This window comes from Cucurbita maxima, unplaced genomic scaffold (genome assembly GCF_002738345.1).
Source record: "Cucurbita maxima cultivar Rimu unplaced genomic scaffold, Cmax_1.0 Cma_Scf00022, whole genome shotgun sequence".
Taxonomy (NCBI): Eukaryota; Viridiplantae; Streptophyta; class Magnoliopsida; order Cucurbitales; family Cucurbitaceae; genus Cucurbita; species Cucurbita maxima.
The window spans coordinates 1,193,783-1,215,230 of NW_019272038.1; the positions used below are offsets into that span (position 1 = coordinate 1,193,783).

General features: G+C 36.2%; 3 protein-coding genes and 1 long non-coding RNA gene across 5 annotated transcripts in view; 2 read left to right on the forward strand and 2 right to left on the reverse strand.

Annotated features, from left to right (window-relative positions):
- Positions 1–405: 405 nt before the first annotated feature.
- Positions 406–2,560, reverse strand: LOC111496380. Its single transcript, XR_002720439.1, has 3 exons — positions 2,442–2,560; positions 2,231–2,341; positions 406–1,123 (listed from the first exon to the last, which is right to left on the reverse strand). It is a non-coding gene; the product is annotated as an uncharacterized LOC111496380 (long non-coding RNA).
- Positions 2,561–3,255: 695 nt separating this feature from the next.
- LOC111496179 lies at positions 3,256–8,475 on the forward strand. Its single transcript, XM_023146535.1, has 10 exons — positions 3,256–3,610; positions 4,325–4,404; positions 4,513–4,590; positions 5,298–5,410; positions 5,504–5,569; positions 5,750–5,851; positions 5,928–6,483; positions 6,782–6,987; positions 7,141–7,304; positions 8,103–8,475. The coding sequence occupies exons 1-10, from the start codon at positions 3,483–3,485 to the stop codon at positions 8,236–8,238; spliced, it is 1,629 nt and encodes a 542-aa protein (XP_023002303.1). The 5' UTR covers positions 3,256–3,482; the 3' UTR covers positions 8,239–8,475.
- A 531-nt stretch (positions 8,476–9,006) lies between these two features.
- Positions 9,007–15,426, reverse strand: LOC111496169 (NADP-dependent malic enzyme). The gene is made up of 19 exons (XM_023146510.1): positions 15,299–15,426; positions 14,839–15,002; positions 14,626–14,746; positions 14,104–14,178; positions 12,774–12,925; positions 12,588–12,693; positions 12,453–12,518; positions 12,247–12,342; positions 12,094–12,165; positions 11,934–12,017; positions 11,749–11,847; positions 10,713–10,760; positions 10,574–10,627; positions 10,393–10,491; positions 10,056–10,145; positions 9,829–9,981; positions 9,655–9,745; positions 9,429–9,557; positions 9,007–9,336 (listed from the first exon to the last, which is right to left on the reverse strand). Exons 1-19 carry the CDS (start codon positions 15,329–15,331, stop codon positions 9,248–9,250), a joined length of 1,821 nt encoding a protein of 606 aa, XP_023002278.1. The 5' UTR covers positions 15,332–15,426; the 3' UTR covers positions 9,007–9,247.
- A 3,553-nt stretch (positions 15,427–18,979) lies between these two features.
- The window catches only part of LOC111496126 (PH, RCC1 and FYVE domains-containing protein 1-like), a 7,275-nt gene continuing 4,806 nt past the window's right edge, over positions 18,980–21,448 (forward strand). For both annotated transcript variants that reach the window (XM_023146420.1, XM_023146421.1), the window contains exons 1-6: positions 18,980–19,091; positions 19,377–19,594; positions 19,739–19,825; positions 20,460–20,549; positions 21,029–21,115; positions 21,211–21,312. In XM_023146420.1, coding sequence (XP_023002188.1) covers positions 19,547–19,594; positions 19,739–19,825; positions 20,460–20,549; positions 21,029–21,115; positions 21,211–21,312 — 414 coding nt within the window. In that variant the 5' untranslated portion in view covers positions 18,980–19,091; positions 19,377–19,546. The remainder of the gene's footprint in view (positions 19,092–19,376; positions 19,595–19,738; positions 19,826–20,459; positions 20,550–21,028; positions 21,116–21,210; positions 21,313–21,448) is intronic.

Consider the following 21,448-nt stretch of genomic DNA (forward strand, 5'->3'; position numbering starts at 1 on the left):
ATGCTGAAAAAGAGATAAGCTCTGATCTGAAAAAATATAATAAACCAAAATCATTAGGTAAGGAATATAAAATCCCATGCTTAGAACAGAAAGCATAAATCCTGTACCATTGAAGGAGAGATGGAGGCATTATAAAATAACCTGTGAGGACTCTCTAAGGAATGTTTTCTTTCTCAATCAACTATATTCTCACTGGTAGAGTCCAAAACTTGTGGGGAACGATAAAACATCCAAAAGTAAACTTTAGTTTTACTATTATATTGATCGTTCCTTATTATTCCTTCAGAATTTATTCTGCTCATCCCACTAGAATCTAGCAGCATCATGGAAATTATTGGTAGCATCCACAACTTTTTGCAACTTCTGGATCACCTTCGAACTTTATCAACTACGTAAGCTGAATCAAACATAATTTATTTTGTAAGAAACCAAAATAGCGGCAATGGTAACAGAAATGTCACCACTTGCTACAAAGCACAAGTTGCATGATGCAAATCGATAAATAATAAGAGGGAGATAATCATGTTAGAACTATTATCAGCATCGTGATTACAGTGTTTTATGTATGTATAGCATTATTATAATGGCTAGGTGTTTGGATTGGCTTATATGCAACACGACTGATTTCATAAGTGCAATTTGATTCTACAACATTTAGAGGCAAAAACTCACCACATAAGCTGATATGCATAGATCAGAAGGTGACAATCAAGACTTTTTTTTTTTTTTTTTGGGGATAAGAAACTAAGATAAGGATATTATACACAAAAGAAAGAGAAGATAGCCAAAGGGCAAGGGGTAGAGGGAACTCCTCCCAACAAAAGACTAACCCAAAAAGGCCTTCCAATTTCTAATAGTCATGATAAGGGTATAATTATACTAAAACTCTTTGTGACCTGAGTTCCACCACGAGGCTGTGTTATATACTATAAATAAAAGAATCCTCTGAACTTAACTTATCCTCAGACATTCTAAGGTTCCTCTCTTTCCAAGTCACCCGTAGGGTAGCTTCCACTGTATAGCACCATTAAATTCTTGCCTTTCCACTAAATCTCATCTCCATCAGAGTTTCCAGTAATCAATCTTCAACCTTCTTAGGGAGAAAGATTGAAAACCCAAATTCCTTCAAAATAAAAGATCGACTCTTAGCCACGAAAGGACAGTGTAACAGCAGGTGATCAAAAGAATCTTCTTTCTACATAAGCAGCACATGGAAGGAAAAAGAGTCCATGTAGTTCAATGTCTTTGTAGAGTACTTCAAAAGATACTCTTTACTCAAAACGGATGTTAAAATTTTATAATTGATCCAACTAGCTTCAACAAATTTATATGATTTTTTTAATTTTTCAGATTTCCTTAGAATACCCCATGACGTCAACATTTTATCAATGATTTTGTACCATCAACCTATAACTCCTTAAGACCAGCTTTTGATGGCTGCATCATCAGAGCTGTATTTACTCACGAGACTAATTAAACATGCATATACATATCGTAGGAACAGTGGAAGATTTATGTTATTAAACTTGTTTGCTCAGAGCCTTTTGGAAATAATTAGAAACAAATAGTCAAGTCTAACCTAAAATTAGATCATTTGCATTTCTATCAGTATGCTGCTCGACCAACTGCATAACTTGGGCAATGAAAACTATTTGAAAGCCTTGGAGCTCTTAATGTCATAAGTGGCAGGACAGGGGAGGGGGAGCAACACTTTTGGACGTGGTTGTCTTCACTTCAGCTGACTATTAAAAGAATGCCGTTAAGATAGTTCTTTTTCATTTGATTCATAAATTATATAAATCAATCTTAAAAAATACCATAGTAATTAGGTGATGAACAAAATATTTACTGAATAGAAGATGGATGGCACCAAACTTATACAGACACAGTAATTTCAGGCTCTAAATCTTCTCTACTTTTTTGCTTTTTTTCAACAGTTAGTCTTGGCCTCCAAGAGGCTGGCCGTTCCTATTTGAGGTCCAAACAAATCGACATCAACCAACTGATGTTTCCTAAAGCTTTTTAACATAAAATGCCGCCAACATTTTTCGATTTCCATGTAGATAACATCACCAACATTGCCGAACTCCCATAATAAATTTTAGTTAAAGTAAGAATTCATATCATTACCAACATTAAATCCTGTAAATTAAGCAAACACGCAACTTCAAATCTAAAGTAACAAATCAAGTTCTAAGTCAATAAGCAGTCTGGTAGAAGGGGAAATTACTTGGCGCAGCAGCTTAAGCTGGCATAGCACTGCGACAGGATGGAAACCGCCTCTAACAGTGTCGATTGAAAGTCGAGATTGACTATCAAACGCATTCTCTTCGAATTCCTCCTGAGAAATCCACAAGATTTTACCGGCATGAAACCAAAACATACAAGCCAATCTGATATGAAGTTTGGTAAACATTGAACGGAAATTCAGAAACGCATACCTCTTAGCAAATAGACGAACTCCATGAGGCCATAGTTGAAGTTCTGACAGAGCAATCGGAATCCGCCACTCTGCTTTCCTTTTACGGTGATTCTGATCAAGAATAATGTACGGAAAATAAATAGTAAATGTTCGAATTAAAAAAATAATAAAAATTGTAATAATTTATTCCCAACAAATTTAATTCATATTTAATAGATATTATTGAATTTTAGATTCTATATATTAATTACATATCAAAAAAAAGGTTCGAGTGCCCCGAGCTTAATCCAAGTTCGACCCAAATTTTAAATTCAGTTGACCCATTTGAGTATGAATAATTACTTTGAAGATCAAGCTACCTACGAGTCGACCTATTTGGACCACGTTTTGATGGGTCGTGTCGTGTCAGTCCAATAAACATTGAGGTAAATCAAATATTAATGTGTTGATAAAAAAATATTAAAATATTAAAATATTATTTTTTTAATATTTTTATAATTATAAACATTTTGAAATTAATATAAACAATTGAATGGTTAAAAATAATAAAAACTTTAATTAAATACAAAGAGGAAAAATTATAATATCAATTTCAAAAATAGAAATTTAATCAATAAAACATAAAAACTATAAATGTTAAAAAATTTAATTAAATAATAATATTCAATTGAGAAATTAAATAATCATTGATCTATAAATTATAAAAAAGAAGATTAAATATATTTTAAATTGAGAAATTAAATAATCATAAATCTAAATTTTATAATTCAAAAAATAATAGAACAAAAAGAAAAAGGCATAAATAAAATAACCCCAAATTATATTTCAATAATCACTATGATCATATGGTTAGGGGTGTCAGCCGCATCCCTATTGCTGTTGGCGCCATTTGCTGATGCCGCAAAATTCTGCACATTTTCGTGAGAGAAATTTTGGTGAGATTTGATCCTTCGAATGAACTATATTATGGGGCAGTGAGCTGAGCATGGTTGCGATTTGCTTCTGCTGCTCCGGTAGATCAATGAAATTTTCAGTTTCGCGTTTTTAATAGCCCTAAACTATGGAGGACCAGAGGCTGTTGGACAACGAGAGGCATCAGATCGAGCAGATTCTTCAGCTTGATAATGAGGAGTTGCAAGTTGAAGAAGTGGACTACCTCCCTGAATCCGATGACGATCGCGATGCTATGTAATGTTTATACCTTCCGTCGCTTTTTTATAGTTGCTTGTCGAACATTGGGTTGAAAAAATCTTAATCATTGACTGGATGGTGATTTAACTGCTGAATATGAATTTGATGAATGGTTTCTGTGTTAAAAGATTTGATTGTTTTGGGGATTTAAGTTTCGAGTCAAAATTCTTGCATCGGTGCACAATTTCTTCAATTATCTAATGTCGCAGTGGATTTGGTTTTAGCTTAATTGTTTCGCTTCGGTATTACGTTTAGAGCAGCTGTTAGAGAAGCCACCATTTTTTTAGAAAGTTATATACTTCCTTTCTTTTCATACTCTTAGCGAAGAAACCAGAGAAACTTAGAATAAGCAAGTCAGTATCGATTATTTTCTTTCGTTAAGGAAAGAAGGGATACCTATTTGAGGTCTCCTACAGATGGATTGGCATAATTATTAGATTCCATTCCTCTATTATAGTCGTTTGCTAGATTTAGTCATCCGTATCAGCAAAAGGTAATTTTATTAATGAATAGAATTGCTTTATTTGTGTTCAAGAAAATTTTTTTGATGTCATAAGTTCATACGTTCTTTCGTTTGTCTTCCTTTTCCTCTTGCTGCTGTAGTCGTTCTTAGTGTTATTGATTTATTATTACTGTGAATGGGGCGACATGCTTAAGTTCTCACCACACGCACTGACATCATCCTGTTTTTTTCCGGCTGTATCCAAGCAGTAATGATCATGGTGGTTATGAGGCCTTTGCAGAGTTTACTTTCAATTCCTCTTTGGCATCTTTGCATACGTATCTTGGTGGTATGAATTTGTTGTTCATTTTTATTTTCTGATTAATATTTTGAGAATTCGTGTCAATTCCATTTGGGGTACAGTTCTACTAATGTCTCCTGTGGTTACATGTAACAGAGGTTGAGGATGCTCATCACAGAATGGCTTTCTTGGATGGTGGTGCCATCCTGAACATTCCTGTATTTTATCTTGAAGGTATTCGATTGTTTATGCATCCTCATTCTGCTTCAAGCATCAATTGCATTGGTTTGATGCCATAATCTGATTAGGATGGTTACAAACCCTCTTTAATTTTAGAAATCTACAAATCTGATATTTATCTTTTAAAAATGGTTTTAAACAAACGTCCTTGTAGTCTAAAGGATCAAAGTCTGCAAATTATACAATTTTGTTGAAGTCATTCTCGATTTTATTATAAAAAAAGAATAGTATTTTCCCTGAATTAGAAAAAGGCAGCAATTCCATTGGAGTATGGAAGAAAAGCTGCACAATTTCTTGGAACAAACAGGTTTCTTTTGCTTGGAGAGCTATAAAATAGATTCACGCTGTGACTATATATGTTCAAATTTTATAATTCATCATGAGTAGTTCATGTCTGAAGCAGCAAGCTCTCCTCCCCTGTCCATGGGGAGTAAGAAATTAGCATGTTTTTCAATTGTCATCCCCTTGCTTGACGTTTAGATGACCTGTAGGCCTTCTATGCTTATCTCAAGAGTTTAGATATAACTGTTTGCAGAATGAAGAATAGTTCAATTGAGGAGACCTTGATTTTTCCAACTTTGAGTGAACAAGTCAATGTTTCACGATTATGGTCAATTGGCATCTAGAAACCTTATTGAGGATACTTTTTTTCTATCTTGGCTCTTATTTAGTACTTCATGTATAATTCACATATTTCTCAGGAGTTGTGTTGTTCCCAGAAGCTACTCTACCTCTCAGAGTGATACAATCAAATTTTATTGCTGCCATTGAGAGAGTGTTGACTCACTTTGATACTCCTAATACCATAGGTGTGGTATGTGCTCAAATTTAGGCAGTGGATATAGCTTTTAAAGATTCCTTGAAATCCTTTATTGGTAGCTCAAGCAAGATTAAATATTCTATTCAGGTTCATGTCTCTGTAGATTCTGGGAGTGATAGACTACGTTTTGCAACTATTGGGACAACTGCAGAGGTATTATTACTCAATTTTGGTTCACGTTGTCTTTTCCTTTTCTGACATTATTCCAAAATCAATTAGTATATGCTCATGCCATGGTTTGGAGTTGTTTAGCTTCTATCTGAACTTTAAGGTAAAGGCTGCCATACTTCTAATGACATGCATCCATGTACCTACTGACTCTCTCTATTACAGATTCGGCAGTTTCGGAGGTTGGAGGATGGTTCACTTAATGTTCTTGCTAGAGGGAAGCAGCGGTTTCGCCTTAGGCGCCGTTGGATTGATGTTGAAGGAGTGGTTAGAGCAAATTGCTGTTCTTGAATTATTTGTATTATTTTACTTCTTTTTCTTAATAAGATTGCAACGTTTGTAGCCTTGTGGAGAAGTTCAAATTATCCAGGAAGATTTGCCATTAAGGACTCCGCGGGATGCTTTTGGAGATTTGGCTCCAAGGAATACTATTCAGCGCCACAGTCTCTCATGTGCATTGGCATCATATACTTCTTGCTCTAGACCATTTACGTCCAGGGATGAGGAGGATGATTCAGCCTCTAATTCTGAAGAAAGCTTTGAACGTGAGCTTTCATTGAGAGAGAGGAAAATCCACCAAGCAGCAATTGGTTCCAGTGAGTCTTGTAGCGATGAGGAGATTTCTGGATCAGAGGCAGATCACCAACCCGCAATGTCACATCAAAATGACTCTGATTCTTTGGGTTTTTTGCATTCTGACTATGAGAAAGAAAGTGAAAAACCTTCCCCTGATGTAGGAAAGAGTTCCACATCAGCTAAGGAATCTAGCGAGAGGAAAGAATTCAAAGGATGTCGAAGAAACTCAAGTTTTAATCACATGCATGGGGTTTCAAAAGCTTTTTTGCCATATTGGGTCTACTCAATGTACGACTCATATTGTCTTGCTCAAAAAGCAGCAGGTGATTTTAGTTGCTTTCTTTCACCCTCGGCCTTTCTTTTATTTCCTTTTATTTATTTTATCTGGTTTCTGTTTTCTATTTAGATTTACGTTTCACTTATTTCTATTAATCATTTGGTATTTTGATTCTGTACTTTTTGGTGTTATTTATCGATTATTTAGTATATATATATCCTATCTTCTGTTTGCTGTTTTCTATGTCTCAGGACAAAATATCCTTTTTCTGCAATATATCAAGATAATTTGTGGCACATGTGTTGGTTCTTTTTTATTTTATTTCTTATCATCACTATTTGCAGCTATGTGGAAGCAGATAGTGGGGGCACCAAACATGGATGGTTTTGTGAAAAATCCAGACATTTTATCATTCTATATTGCTAGTAAGATTCCAGTTTCTGAATCGACTAGGCAGGAGCTTTTGGAGATTGATGGCATTTCGTATAGATTGCGTCGGGAAATTGAGTTACTTAAGTCTATCGATCTCATCCAATGTAAAAACTGTAAGGTAGTCACAAGTCTCTGACGTATGCTTGCACTCGTCCACTCCATTTCTTTCCTCTGCCCTCAACTTGTGCTTCTGTATTGCAGCACTGTGCGTAGTCATTCCAACGCCTACTTAGCTAGCCATTGTTCTTACATGTAATTTCCTCTTATGCAGACAGTCATAGCCAAGCGCAGCGATATGTTGGTGATGTCTAGTGACGGCCCACTCGGTGCTTATGTGAACCCCCATGGTTATGTGCATGAAATAATGACTCTTTACAGAGCAAATGGCTTAGCACTTAGAGGACGAGCTGAGACAGAATACAGTTGGTTCCCTGGGTATGAGATTAACCTAGCTTTTCTTTTCTTTGAGCGTATGAGTTTCTTTTTACTCACTTTCTTAAAAAGAACTTGTTCGTGACTTGTTTATAAAAAAAGTTATTGTGCTGGTTTTGTTTCTAACACGACATTACACTTGAGCATGAAGTACAATCGAGCATAGGTTCCCACTAGAATATGTAGTGTAGGGGAATGGTTTCTAGGTTGGGTCGGAACCTTTCAACCCATTTCTGGTATAAAATGTGACCAATTAACCAATCAACAAAATTACTTTGCATCAAAACATAGAAATGTTCACTAATCTTACTAACATAGAAATGTTCACTAATCTTACTAGCATGGTACTGAAATGGTTGAATAATTGAAAAATTAGATTATTTAGGGAACACACATTGAATGCTAAGAATATTTAGAATACACATTGAATGCTATGATAACGTTTGAACATTATCAATTTTTGGTCCTTCTTAAGATTTGATATATTATGAGTTATTTTTGCAACCAGTGGCTATTCTATGAGATTCATCGGAGCGGCCATCTTCTTAGGATTTGATATCAAATAAGTTATTTTTGCAACCAGAAGTCAATTGTGAATACTTGGTTTATAAAAAAAGAAAAGTGTGAATAGTTCAAGGGTCGGATCAAGCAGCATGTCTGGTGAAAATCCGAGAAATAAAAATGAAAATCTTTTTACATTTATGGATATTTAGAATATTGTTTAATCAGAGATCTAATGACTCCATTATGTTTTTCTTTTAATCTTTCCATGAGACACTCTGGCTGACTTTCGTATTTCAGGTACGCGTGGACAATCTCAATCTGCGCCACTTGTGAAACTCAATTAGGATGGCTTTTTACTGCCACAAACAGGAATCTGAAACCCAGATCGTTTTGGGGAATTCGAAGTTCCCAGTTAGCCGATGCCACACGTTAATTCCTCAGCTTTGGTTAACTCTTTCTAAACTTCTTATAAAGTCTGTAGAGGGATGTTCATGTTTGCATTTGAATTCTTTGCTTCTTGAGATATGAGTGCTTCTGTTGCAGCGGCTTCTTAAAGCTCCACACATATATATATATAATATTCATATCCGACTTGTAATAAAAACATTTTGTTGTTTGTAACTATATTCTATTGTAGGTAGCTGGAAAATTTGCTCAGTCGAATATATTTCAATAATTAGGTATGTCAAGTCTTATAGTGTAGTTGTACATTTTTTTTATTTTTTGTGTTTTCTCGTGTCTTGAACATCATATAAGTGAAACAAGGACGGGAAGTACTCTCTTTCATGATAAATCTCATTTTGGTCTTTGAATTTTATGTTTGTTTCATTTTAAAAACTTCAAAACGTCTTATTTTAATCTCTTATTTTTGAAACTTCAAATACACTTCCCTCAATTCAATTTTTTTTTTTCTTATTCAGTTTGTCCTGATGGTGGCAAGATCAACTTTATTTTTCTTTTAATAAATTATTATATTGTTCTGATGATGGCTCTTTTTATTATTGTTGATTTTTAGTTTTTTTTTTTTTCCTTATTCGATCTTTTTATTGATGTTGGGGTCATTTAGAGTGCCCCTGCATGTCGTCCTCAATGGTTCGAACCTCCAAGGACTCGTATCTTCACACTCGAGTTTTTACTAATGTTCACTCGATTAATTAATTTAAAACATTATTAGTGAACGAAAGTAAACATCAACTAGAAGGTAAGAGTAAATTAATTTTATTTGCACAAATGATCTCGTTGAATTACAAAAGCCTACATGACTCGATCTAAACAACAAATGAATATTACATAAACAGATAAACCACTTCAGAAACAGAAATAAAAAAAAGCAAAAGTAACAAGTTCTTGAGGCATTTCCTATGCTAATGCCAGGACTACACAACAACAAATTACACAAAAAAATGATGGAAATTTTTGAAAACCAAAACTACAACTTTCGTTTAAAGGTAGCTACGGTAGCCGGGGCTGTACATGCAGCTCTCGGCGAACTTCACGAGATCCTTCGGTCGAGGAAGACGAGAAGCCAGACCTGCAACGTAATAGCATATGATACAAATGTTACTAAACTTTTCTATATGAATGATTTAATCACATTGTCAGGAAAATGGTAGAGAAGCTGACCAAGTTCATAGGCTTTAGCAGCAACTTTAGCAGCAATATTAGCTGATATCTTTCTGATATTGGTAAAAGGAGGGTAAATCAATCCCTTCTCATAGTTTTCTTCACTCACTTGGGCAGCCAGCGCCTCGGCTGCAAAGAGGAAGAAACCATTAGCATCGAACTCGAACTCGAAAAGATTAGCATAAAACAAGCATCAGTTGGCTCAGTTAACGAAACGTTCACTTACAGGCTGCCAAGAGCATGTCGTCGTGCACGCGAATGGTACCCGACATGATCAGTCCCAAGCCAAATCCAGGGAATATGTAAGCATTGTTGGCCTGAATGGCATTAGGAAGAGAGCAAATATGTAAGCACTGTTGGCCTGAATGGCATTTGGTGAGTTTAGAAGAATGAAAGGTACCTGGCCAGGCACATAAACTTTCCCATCATATTCAACAGGATCAAATGGACTTCCACTGGCGAAGATCGCCCGGCCCTGGCTCCATGTATAAGCTTCTTCCGCAGTACACTCCGATTGTGACGTTGGGTTCGAGAGAGCAAGGATGAGTGGTTTCTACAAAGCAATACTCGGGTTAACGGAATTGAGGAATGGCAGGGGGGAGAAGTTAATAGGGAATAAGGAAGAACCTCATTGAGGGATGCCATGGCCTCCACAACTTCCTTTGTAAATGTCTTTCCAACACCAGATGTTCCTATCAACACTGTTGGCTTGATTGCCTATATAATTCAAAGTTTGAAAAATATCAGATATACTTTGAAGATGGAGTAAATAACCGTAACGACCCTAGCCCACCGCTAGCAGATATCGTCCTCTCTGGGCTTTTCCTTTCGGGCTTACCCTCAAGGTTTTTAAAACGCGTCAACTGGGAAAGGTTTCCACACCCCTATAAAGGGTGTTTCGTTCTCCTCTCCAACTGATGTGGGATCTTACAATAACAAAGTATCATCTATGTCGATTACAGACCTGGACGGCACCCAAAAGATCCTTGATAGATTCATGGTCGTGAGCCCAAGGCTTCTTGAAGTGTTGAAGGGATTCGAAGCGGGATCGAACGATCAGCCCCTGTGACAACGTCATAGCTCTTTTAGAACATGAAACATTAATGTGTAATGGCACAGTTTTGAGATGAGTCAGTTCATACTACCTTTGAGTCCACAAGCCAAATCTTCTTGCGAGTCTCTTCAACTGGAGCTTGGGTCTGCCCAAAAACAAGCAAAATCATAAGGCATAATTGCATTTGATTCAGAATAGAAAGGAAAAGAGGAATAGAAGTAGGCTCATACTTGTTTTGAAACCTCCAAAGCAATAAGCTCAGCTATACCAGTTCCAGCCTGCAACAGTTTATTGACAGAAGAAATTAGAAAAGGGAGGCAAGTTGTGAGATCCCACATCGGTTGGGGAGGAGAACGAAGCATTCTTAATAAGAGTGTGAAAATCTCTCCCTAGTAGACGCGTTTTAAAAACCTTGAGGGGAAAACCCAAAGAGGATCATATCTGGTAGCGGTGGGCTTGGGCCATTACAAATGGTATCAGAGCTAAACACTGAACGATGTGTCAGAGGGTGAGGTTTGAAGGGAGGTGGACACGAGGGGATGTGCTAGCAAGGACGTAGGGCCCCGAAGGGGGTGGATTGGGGGGCCCACAACGATTGGACAAAAGGGAATGAGTGTCAGTGAGGACATAGGGCCTGAAGGGGGGTGGTGGATGGTGAGATCCCACGTTAGTTGGGGAGGAGAATGAAACATTCTTTATAGGAGTGTAGAAACCTCTCACTAGGAGACGCGTTTTAAAAACCTTGAGGGGAAGTCCGAAAGAGAAAGCCCAAAGAGGACAATATCTGGTAGTAGTAGGCTTGGGCCGTTACAAATGGTATCAGAGCCAGACACCGGACGATGTGCCAGCGAGGAGGCTGAGTCCCGAAGGGGGGTGGACACGAGGTGGTGTGCTAGCAAGAACGCGGGTCTTGAAGGGGGGTGGATTGGGGCATTCCACATTGATTGGAGAAAAGGGCACGAGTGACATCGAGGACACTGGGCCCCGAAGGGGGATGGATTGTGAGATTCCACGTCGGTTGGAGAGGAGAACGAAACATTCTTTATAAGGGTGTGGAAACCTTTCCTTAGTAAACGCGTTTTAAGAACCTTGAGGGAAAGTCCAAAGAGAACAATAACTGCTAGCGGTGAGCTTGGGCCATGACACAAGTTCAAAGTAAAAGCATGGCTATTCGATCTCTTACAAGGCAGGAAACTTAAGCAGATGATCCATCAAAGAAATATGTGCCAAAGTAAACAAACACAGCTCAAAGCAGTTCAAACTCACCTCTCCAGCTCCAAGGAACAGGAAAGTATGGTCAGCTAATGTCCCTCCAACAAGTTTAAGAGCTGAAAGAAGTCCCGCTACGACTACAGATGCCGTACCCTGAACGTCCGAGTAAGAGACACCATGTTAGAGATCTACTCTTAAAACATACGTTAATAGTTAAAAGCGATGCGTATGTTTCGTACCTGAATGTCATCGTTAAACACGAGGTGTGACGAGCTATATCTCGAAAGCAACTCGAACGCATTGTGGTTTGCAAAATCCTCAAACTGTTAAATAAGAAATGCTTAGCAACAAATGAAGAACTCCAAGCTGTCATGAAATAAGTTGAAACTTCCAAATCACCTGAATCAACACTTTCTCTCCATAGTTCTTCTTTACTGCATACATGAACTCATCCAAAAGCTCCATGTACTCCTAAATGAAGGAAAGAACACAACGATGAGCGGATTGAAACCGAGGGGACGGGAGAGCAAAAGGAGGCAAAAAACCGTTCACCTGTCCTCTGGCACGTTTATGTCGAAGGCCGATGTAAAACTCATCGTTCAAAAGCTGCTCATTGTTCGTACCGACGTCGATGGTGATGGGCAAGCACTGCACATATACACAACTATTAACTTTAGCCATTGCTTGGTTTAGTACTTGAAAGCAAAGCTGCCTAATCCTAGAATAAACACTAGTATATAAACTCGAGTATCGCTTACAGCCGAGGGTCGGATTCCTCCGAGCGCTGTATACAACGAGAGCTTCCCCACAGGAATCCCCATGCCCTGAAAGATATCATTTGAACAAATTAAGTAAAGGTTCACCAGCTGAATGAAAGTAGTAAGTTTTGTTACCTGACATCCGAGATCCCCGAGGCCGAGAATCCGCTCACCGTCGGTCACAACAATAACTTGAATGTTCCTTTCAGGCCAGTTCTTCAACACTTCAAGAATCTTTCCCCTGGAAATGGAAGTTTTTGATGATGTGTTCTGTACTAATGCAGCTAATCATACATAATAAACACTTGTTTAATGGCATACTTCTCTTTTAAACTGATGAAAAGGCCCTGAGGTCGCCTGTAAATGCTTCCATACTTCTGGCAAGCTTCGCCGACAGTCGGAGTGTAGACGACGGGAAGCAGTTCTTCGACGTTATCGATCAGAAGCTTGTAGAACAGCCTTTCGTTCCTCTCCTGCAAGATCAAATGATATGAGACATGTATAAACATGAACAGGAATTAGCTTGTTTACATGTTTTGATTGAAACTAACATGTAACCGCTCAAGCCCATTGCTACTCGATATTGTCCTCTTGGGACTTTCCCTTTTGGGCTTCTCCTCAAGGTTTTAAAACGTGTCGAAGAGGTTTCCACACCCTTATAAGGAATGATTCGTTCCCATCTTCAACTGATGTGGGATCTCACAATCCACCCCCTTAGGGGCCCAGCGTCCTCGTTGCCACACCGCCCAATGTCGGGCCCTTATACCATTTGTAACAGTCCAAGCCCACCGCTTGCAGATATTGTCCTCTTTGGGCTTTCTCTTTTGGGTTTTCCCTCAAAATTTAAAAACGTGTGTTTGAAAGAGGGGAGATGAAAGAGGAAAAAACCGTTGCCGAAGAAAATGTTTTGTGGGATCTCACAATCCCCGGCGTCCTTGCTAGCACACCACCCAGTGATTGGCTTTGATACCATTTGTCACAGCCCAAGCCCACCGCTAGCAAATATTGTCCTCTTTGGGCTTTTCCTTTCGAGATCCCCGGCGTCCTTGCTAGCACACCACCCAGTGATTGGCTCTGATACCATTTGTCACAGTCCAAGCCCACCGCCAGCAAATATTGTCCTCTTTGGGCTTTTCCTTTTGAACTTCCCTCAAGGTTTTAAAACGCGTCTATTAAGGAGAGATTTTCACACCCTTATAAGAAATGCTTCGATCTCCTCTCCAACCGATGTGGGATCTCACAATCCACCCCCTTTGAGTGCCCAGCGTCCTTGCTAGCACACCACCCTGGTGATTGGCTCTGATACCATCTGTCATAGTCCAAGCCCACCGCTAGCAAATATTGTCCTCTTTGAGCTTTCCCTTTCGAGCCTCAAGGTTTTAAAACGCGTCTGTTAGAGAGAGATTTTCACACCCTTATAAGGAATGTTTCGTTCTCTTCTCCAATCGATGTGATCACAGTCCACTTCTCAACTCCAATTTCAAGAGACAACAAAGGTTTTAAGTCATTAAAGTTCTAATTTAAAAGACAAACCCCAAAGTTCAAACATCTCAAAACCTTAAAAACTGATTTACTCCTAATGATCTCAATTCAATAGGGACAGATGAATCAAACAGAAAACTAACTATAAATGAGTGGAGAAAACATCAACCTGAAGATCCATCATGGCAATATATCTGTGTAATGGAACTTCATAGTTGCGTAGATTGTGCATCATCCTCCTTTCCTGCTCGCCAAAAGAAACCATTAAAATCATAGTAAACCAAGTTCAACCGTCCATGTAACAGTCCGAGCCCACCGCTAGCAGATATTGTCCTATTTGGGTTTTCCCATCTGGGCATCCCCTTAAGGTTTTAAAACGTGTCGGCGAGGGAGAGGTTTCCACACCCTTATAAGGAATGCTTCGTTCTCTTCCCCAACCAACGTGGGAACTCACAATCCACCCCGTTCAGGGCCTAGCGTCATTACTAACATATCGCCCGGTGTCTGTCTCTGATACTATTTGCAACAACCCGAGCCTACTGTTAGCTTTGAACTATCCCTTTTGGGCTTCCCTTCAAGATTTTAAAACGCGTTTGTTAGGGACAGGTTTCCACACCCTTATAAGGAATGTTTCGTTCCCCTCTCCAACCGACGTGAGATCTCACAGTCCAATACAGAGATCTAAACTAACCTGAAGCTCCTGATTAAGAAGTGCTGGTGGCAACAACCCACGCAAGTAATGAGCATCCCTCTCTTTCTCAGTAAATGCAAGCCCTTTGTTATAGATTGGATCACGCAACAACGAATAGCCACTAAAACAACAAAACAAAGAATGATATCAGAAACAAAAACAAAACAAAACATGTTTTAACAACAAGTTTGTTTCTTGTTTCTTAATCTTGACCTAGCAACAGAGACAGTCCAAGGAGTAATGAGCTGATCTTCAGTGGCATTATGTTCCCCATAAGCTTCCTCGTACTTATTGTCAATTTCTTCAATCTCCATATGAACACTACCATTACTCATCGTCTTCTTCATTGCACCCTCCATTAATCTCTCAACTGGTCTCTACAAAATGGCAGAAAGCTAACAGAGAAAGGCAGAACACAGCGAATGGAATCACACCCTTTTGAAAAAAGAGACAGAATTTGATGGAAATGGAAGGAACAAGATCGAGGTTTTATAGTGAACGAAATGAACAGCTACAAATGCTTATTCCTTGGTGGGTTCTTCTTGTCAACGAATTATGGCGACAATGTGAAGAGCACAAACGACCCACGTGGACTAATTCATTCAAGAATTCGACAAACCAAAATAAAAAAAAAAAAAAAAACAAAAAAATGAGCTGAGATTTTGTGTTTTACCAAATAGTGGCGATGTCGGAGGAAGGAGAGCATATCTCTGTGGGAACGCGTGACAGATATTAATTCAGATTTCAAAGCTTGCAACGTTTCCGCGTTTTCTTGTCTGAGGAACAGTCAAGAGGATTGGTTAAGGGTTAAAGTTTCAAACTTAGAAGATTGGGTTCTTTTTTCAATTCAATCCCTCATTTCCCATCTAATTTCATTTTAGTCCCCAACACCCAATTTTCTTTTCTTTTTTCACCCAAAAAAAAAAAAAAACCGTAAACGATTTAATTTATCTAAAAACACGACCGAACTTTTAAAAGTTTCAATAATGAAAACTGTGAGTATTTTATTTCAAAAATACTCTTTTTAACTTTTGGCAGTGATTATTGATGTGATGTCTCACATTTAGACGCATTTTAAAGCCTTGAGAGAAAACCCGAAAGGGAAAGTTCAAAGAGAACAATATCTGCTAGCGGTGGATCTGGGTCGTTACTAATAGTATCACAGCCAGACATCAGATGATGTGTCAGCCTTCTCGTTGTTCCCTGAAGGAGTAGACACAAGGCGGTGTGTCGATAAGGACGCTGGGCGAGGTGGATTTGGAGGCGGTACCATATTGATTGTTTCTTTCCAACTTAATTCAGACAAATATCTTAGGTATATTGTCTCAATTTAGTGTCATGTTTATTTTTTATTCCACATTCATTTTAAAATATTAATAAAATGGTTTTTTTAAATGGTTTAGAAATTTTATTCATATGATTTTGAATTTGTTATAATTTTTTTTTTTTTATGTCACTCACCTCAAAATATATTTTTAAATATTTAAAATTAATGTACGGTTTAATTTAATATTTTTAAACACTTTTTATTCTATAAATATTAGTTTAAAATAATTTAAAATACGGGAATATATCAATAAAAAAAATAAAAAAATAAAAAATCTTACGTGTCGTTGGGACAAAGGTGGGGCCCACTCAATAAGTTATTGTTACGGAACGGCAAAGAAGTGGTAGCCGGTAACTCCCCCTCCATATTTCGGGCGCTACCAACCGCTTTTGCCCGTCGCATCCAAATGTTTTTCTTTTTTCTTTTTTAATATAAGAAATTATTTTTTAAGTAAAAAAAATAAAAAAATATAATAACCTAATTTTGTCTTGTTATTTTATTTATTTTTATTTTTCGTGCCAGTTCGAAACCCATAACTTAAAAGAAAAAAATAATAATAAATCGAGATAATTTTTAATATTATTCAATTTAAACAGATCTAGTCAATTTTGATTTATTTTATTTTTTTACTTTTGATTAATTCAATTATTTTAAATGGTTGACTAATTTGATTTTAAGAAATTTTGACTTTCAAATTTTTATTTTCTCAAAATAGGTGTAAAAAAAAAAAAACTCATAATTTACTAACTTTTATATTTATATATATAATATATATTAAAATGAAAATTTGGTAGCGTATCATATAGGTTAACATAATTTATTAAATAATCATGTTATTAGTATACTTTTATTAATTTAAGTACAAAAAAAATGCGACTTTGGATATATTATTAACCCATTTGTCATTTTTAAAATATGGTCAGCATTAAATTCATTTTATTTCAATTATGTAAGGATAACTTTGCAATTAATCCATTTAGATAACATTTATATAATACGTTGATAAATATTTAGTTTATTATTTAAAAATAATACAATACACCAAAGTTTCCAAAATTAAAACTTCATTTAATAATCATTAATTATTTATAAATAAAAATGACGAAAAAAAACTAATACACTATTATTAATTAAAAAATAAATTTGATATTTAAATATTTAATGGTGATTGTAAAAAAAAACATTTACAAATTGACTTCTAGAGTTTTGTTGACCTGTCTGTTTGAAAGCTGTTGCCATACTAGATTTATGGATTTTTTTTAATTTATTTTTGTAAATTATATTATTATTCAATTGTTTTTTTAATTATAATTTAGTCAATTTTTTATTTTCAAATATTCGTATTTGTTGGCAGTCCAAAGTGGAGGGCATGCATTTTTCTTTACATAAAATATACTCATCATCGTGGAATCTACAAAACCCTAATATTTATTTATAAAAATAATTTGAAATTCATTTTTTATTATTACAAAATTGGTTTAATAATAAATAATATATTTATAAAATTTATAGAGATACAAAAATTAAAATTAAATCTTTTAAAATATATAGATGAAACTTGTTAGATGAACACGACTCTCTATTATGATATTGTTTACTTTGAGTATAAGCTCTTATAGCTTTTCTTTGGGCTTTCCCAAAACGTCTCATGCCAATGGAGAGAATATTATTTGATTATAAACTCATGATCATTCCTTAAATTAGCCGACGTGGGGCTTTCATCCAACTCCTCCCTTCGAATAAAGTACGCATCCCCTTAATCGAGAATCGACTCCTTTTTCTTTTGGAGTTCTTTGTTCGACATGTGAGTATTCATTGGTATGGTAGGGCATAATTATGATATCATGTTAGACAACTTTAATATTGTGGAGAATAGTGTTCATCTAACATGGTATCACAGTCATGTCTTAAATTTAGCTATGTCAATAGAATCCTCAAATGTCGAACAAAGGACTCTAGAACAAAAAGGAATCGAGGCTCCTCGAAGGCATAATAAAAAATGGCTAAGACTTCAAAAGAAAAAGTAGTCGAGACTCGATTAAAGAGAGGAAGGTTTATTAAATTATAATTTTAAAATTTTAGATACTAATTCTTTTTTTTTTTATCAATTAAAAAAAAAAAGAAGAGATATTTCGTAGGGTTCTGGAAGGTGGGAGGCAAAGTCGGAGGTGACGTCGTTACATATGAGGATGGTTCAATTTAGGCTGTTTTTTAATAGTTCGATTCGTCGTTTTCGCGTTTCCACGAACAAAACACAGCCATTCGCGTTCCGCCGCGCCCGTCAAGTTTTACTGTCGTTTCATTCCATTCCCTGACTTTGGTATTTTCTCACTCATTTGACTAGTCTTTGTTTCACATTCAACTCCCATTGGTCCATTTTGCCCACCAAAATTAATCATAAATACAATAAAGAAAAGTAAATAGATATATATATATATATATATATATATATATATATATTAATTGGTATATTACAATTTAGTCCATAAATTTTAAAATATTACATATTCGTTCTCGGCACAATTTTTATAATTATTTGTTAATTGTATCATTAATTGTACTAGAAGTAGGTCCACGTGGTAGCCACAACCCTGAGGCCATCTCAATGTTCCATTGATGTCATACCAAGGCTCACGCACCTTACTAAGTGGAAGAGACTTAACTGGGAGGTAAAAAAATAACATAAATAGAAGTATATAAATAAATCAAGACTACTATCTAAATGATAATCATTTTAGAATATAAAAAAGAAAAAGAAAACTTAAAATAATTTAAATACGCTACAAAAAGAATAATAATAATAATTAATTGCAGATTACAACCCACGAGGGGTTGTGGATGATCCGATTTGATTATGAAGATGGTGAATCAACGGTGGAGATCTAATGATCATTATCCAACGATTATTAGTTTGGCTGTTGATTAATGGCTTCTGTAATGGCGCCACGACTGGTAAACCACTTTTTATTATTATTATTATTATTATTATTATTATTATTATTATTTGCCAAGCGAAAAAACAGTGAAACGATGAATCCGCATGCATTCTAGTGCATTGCAGCTTCTTCTTCGTTTATTCTCCGATTTCTTTTCACAGTTGCAGTTTCCGGTTTCTTGTTTCGATTTCGCATGATTACAGGTAATATCACTAATTCATCCATACGTTTTTATCCTTTTTTTTTTTTTGTTTGTTTGTTTTTGCCTTTTGTTGTTTCGTTTATCGCATTTCTTCTTTACGTTGGCGCGAATGATGGAACCGGCTTTGTGATCCGTGTGTTTTTTGAATTTTTATTGATTTCAAGTGTTATCGATTGCATTCTTGAGTTTTGTGATCTTTGAATGTTGATTTTCATCGATTTGGTGATCGTGTCGTTGTTTGTGGAAAAAAGAGCTTCAGATCGTAATGTGTATTTTGATGTGAAAGGTGGATTTGGAGAATTTTGATGAGAGGTCACAAGAGAAGGAAGCAGCACATGCATCTATGAAGAAGACTGGGGTACGCAGGTCGCCACCGCACTACCTGATGCAATTGTCGCTTGTCGACATTGTTATGCTTCTTCTTCATGTGGTTTCCCAACGATTTTCTCAGATGGAATGGCAGATCCTGCTAGCTATGGGAATTATGAGCGTGACATTGAGCAAGTCAGTTTTTCTCACATTTCCTTAAACAATATATTCCTCCCTTTCTCTCTATTGAGCGCCATGATGTGAGGTCCTCGGACCTCGGTGCTCCGTGTTGTCATTGCTTTTCTCCTGAAATGCGTTTCTCTGTTTGTAATTTTCAAGGCACTTATCATTTTGAAAAAAGGAAGTCAACTAATCAAGTATAGCCGAAAAGGAAAGCCGAAGCTCTGCCCATTCAGAATCTCTACTGTGAGTAATAATTTCCTTGTAGCGACACAGCATATTTATTACTTAATTCCTTTCAAGTGTTGTTCTGCAATGCCATAAGCAATGGATTTGATATTATCTGGTGTTGATTAGATGTATAATGAATTGTTAAGATACTATACTTCTTGGTTCTATTATAAATGATGGAACTGCGGAAAAATGAACCCCGACAACGAATGGAGGCTAAAAAACGAAGAGAAGAATGAGAGAAGGAGAGGAGAGAGGAGTGAGCGTTTACCTTGCCAAGCTCCTTTGGATTTCCTTCTGTGGAATGAATTATCTTGATTTCAGAAGTCACCGGATATTGTTGGTATGTTCAGTACAAATTGTAAATAAGTTTCCATAAGACGTTCCACAAATCCTATCTTCACATCTCCAAAGACTTTTATTTGGTAATTTCGTCAATAGATGAAGGTATGCATTTCAGATTTTTGGGACATAGCAGGCTCAATGTATATGATAACATGTGAACGAGTTGATGAGCATAGACAAAAATAATAAAAACTAATGCTTCTACCAATCATTTAATCAGTTTGATCACCTTGTCCACAGGCATTATGATGTCATAGATTATGCATGACTTCAGAATTTTAATTTTTCTGCAACTAATTATCAGGACGAAACCACACTGATCTGGTATTCACATGGAGAAGAAAGGACCTTGAAATTATCTAGCATCTCACGAATTGTCCCAGGACAAAGAACTGTGAGTTAAAACTTTCCAAAAATGGCTGACTAGAATATGCATACCTGTGATATATGGAAGTCATATGATGCAGGAACTTCTTGAGGCATGGCTATATGTTTGTCAATATTCTACTTTTGGAATGTGTATTGTATTTAATATATGTTTTATTAGGAATTATTTTTATGCTAGAACACTATGCAGTTCTTGGCAGACGGGAAATCTTAGAATGCATTGATTTTTGTTACTATTAAATAATACTTTTGACTATATTTAGTTTTTGATTGTTTGCTCATACTATTGTATGTTTTGAAACTTAGCGTTATCAATTTGATACTAAGCAGAAAAAGAAACTGGGGTTCTTTTGCTCTGTTTTCTTCTTCTCTTGGTCTCTTATCTTTGCCCATATTACTACAATTTATGTTCTGAATTTGAAAAATTATGAATGATATTTCTTCTTCTTTTTGTCCTCCTCTTCTCTTCTTTTGATTCCTTTACAGGCTGTATTCAGAAGGTATTTGAGGCCTGAAAAGGAATACTTATCATTTTCATTGTTGTATAGAAACGGGGAACGGTCACTTGATTTGGTTAGTTGAACTCAAGGAAATATTCAAATTTCCTCTTCATATCTGTAATATCTCTGATTGTATGGTGATTTCTTTCATCTGTTACCTGTTTATAGATCTGCAAGGACAAAGGTGAAGCTGAAGTCTGGCTTGTTGGCCTTAAGAATTTAATTTCTTCAAAAATACAGCATGGACGTTCTAGGAGTGATTTTTCAGATGTGAGCTTTTACTTTGCATTCACTCCTATAACGAGCATTGTCTTGTTCTTTTTAGGTTCTTTCCTTGGCAGTTCACTTTTCTTTTTTTTTTTTTTTTTTTTTTTTTTTTTTTTTTTTTTTTTTTTTTTTTTTTTTT

What these genes read in the sequence shown, in the direction of transcription:
- LOC111496179 (XM_023146535.1), top strand. Translation starts at nt 3,483, where the DNA reads ATGGAGGACCAGAGGCTGTTGGACAACGAGAGGCATCAGATCGAGCAG. An exon ending in GATGACGATCGCGATGCTAT is followed by an intron (nt 3,611 to 4,324) that starts GTAATGTTTATA and finishes GTATCCAAGCAG; the next exon opens with TAATGATCATGGTGGTTATG. An exon ending in TCCTGTATTTTATCTTGAAG is followed by an intron (nt 4,591 to 5,297) that starts GTATTCGATTGT and finishes CATATTTCTCAG; the next exon opens with GAGTTGTGTTGTTCCCAGAA.
- LOC111496169 (XM_023146510.1), bottom strand. Translation starts at nt 15,331, where the DNA reads ATGCTCTCCTTCCTCCGACATCGCCACTATTTG. An exon ending in GAGAGAAAGTGTTGATTCAG is followed by an intron (nt 12,018 to 12,093) that starts GTGATTTGGAAG and finishes CTTATTTAACAG; the next exon opens with TTTGAGGATTTTGCAAACCA. An exon ending in AAGTTTATGTGCCTGGCCAG is followed by an intron (nt 9,746 to 9,828) that starts GTACCTTTCATT and finishes AATGCCATTCAG; the next exon opens with GCCAACAATGCTTACATATT.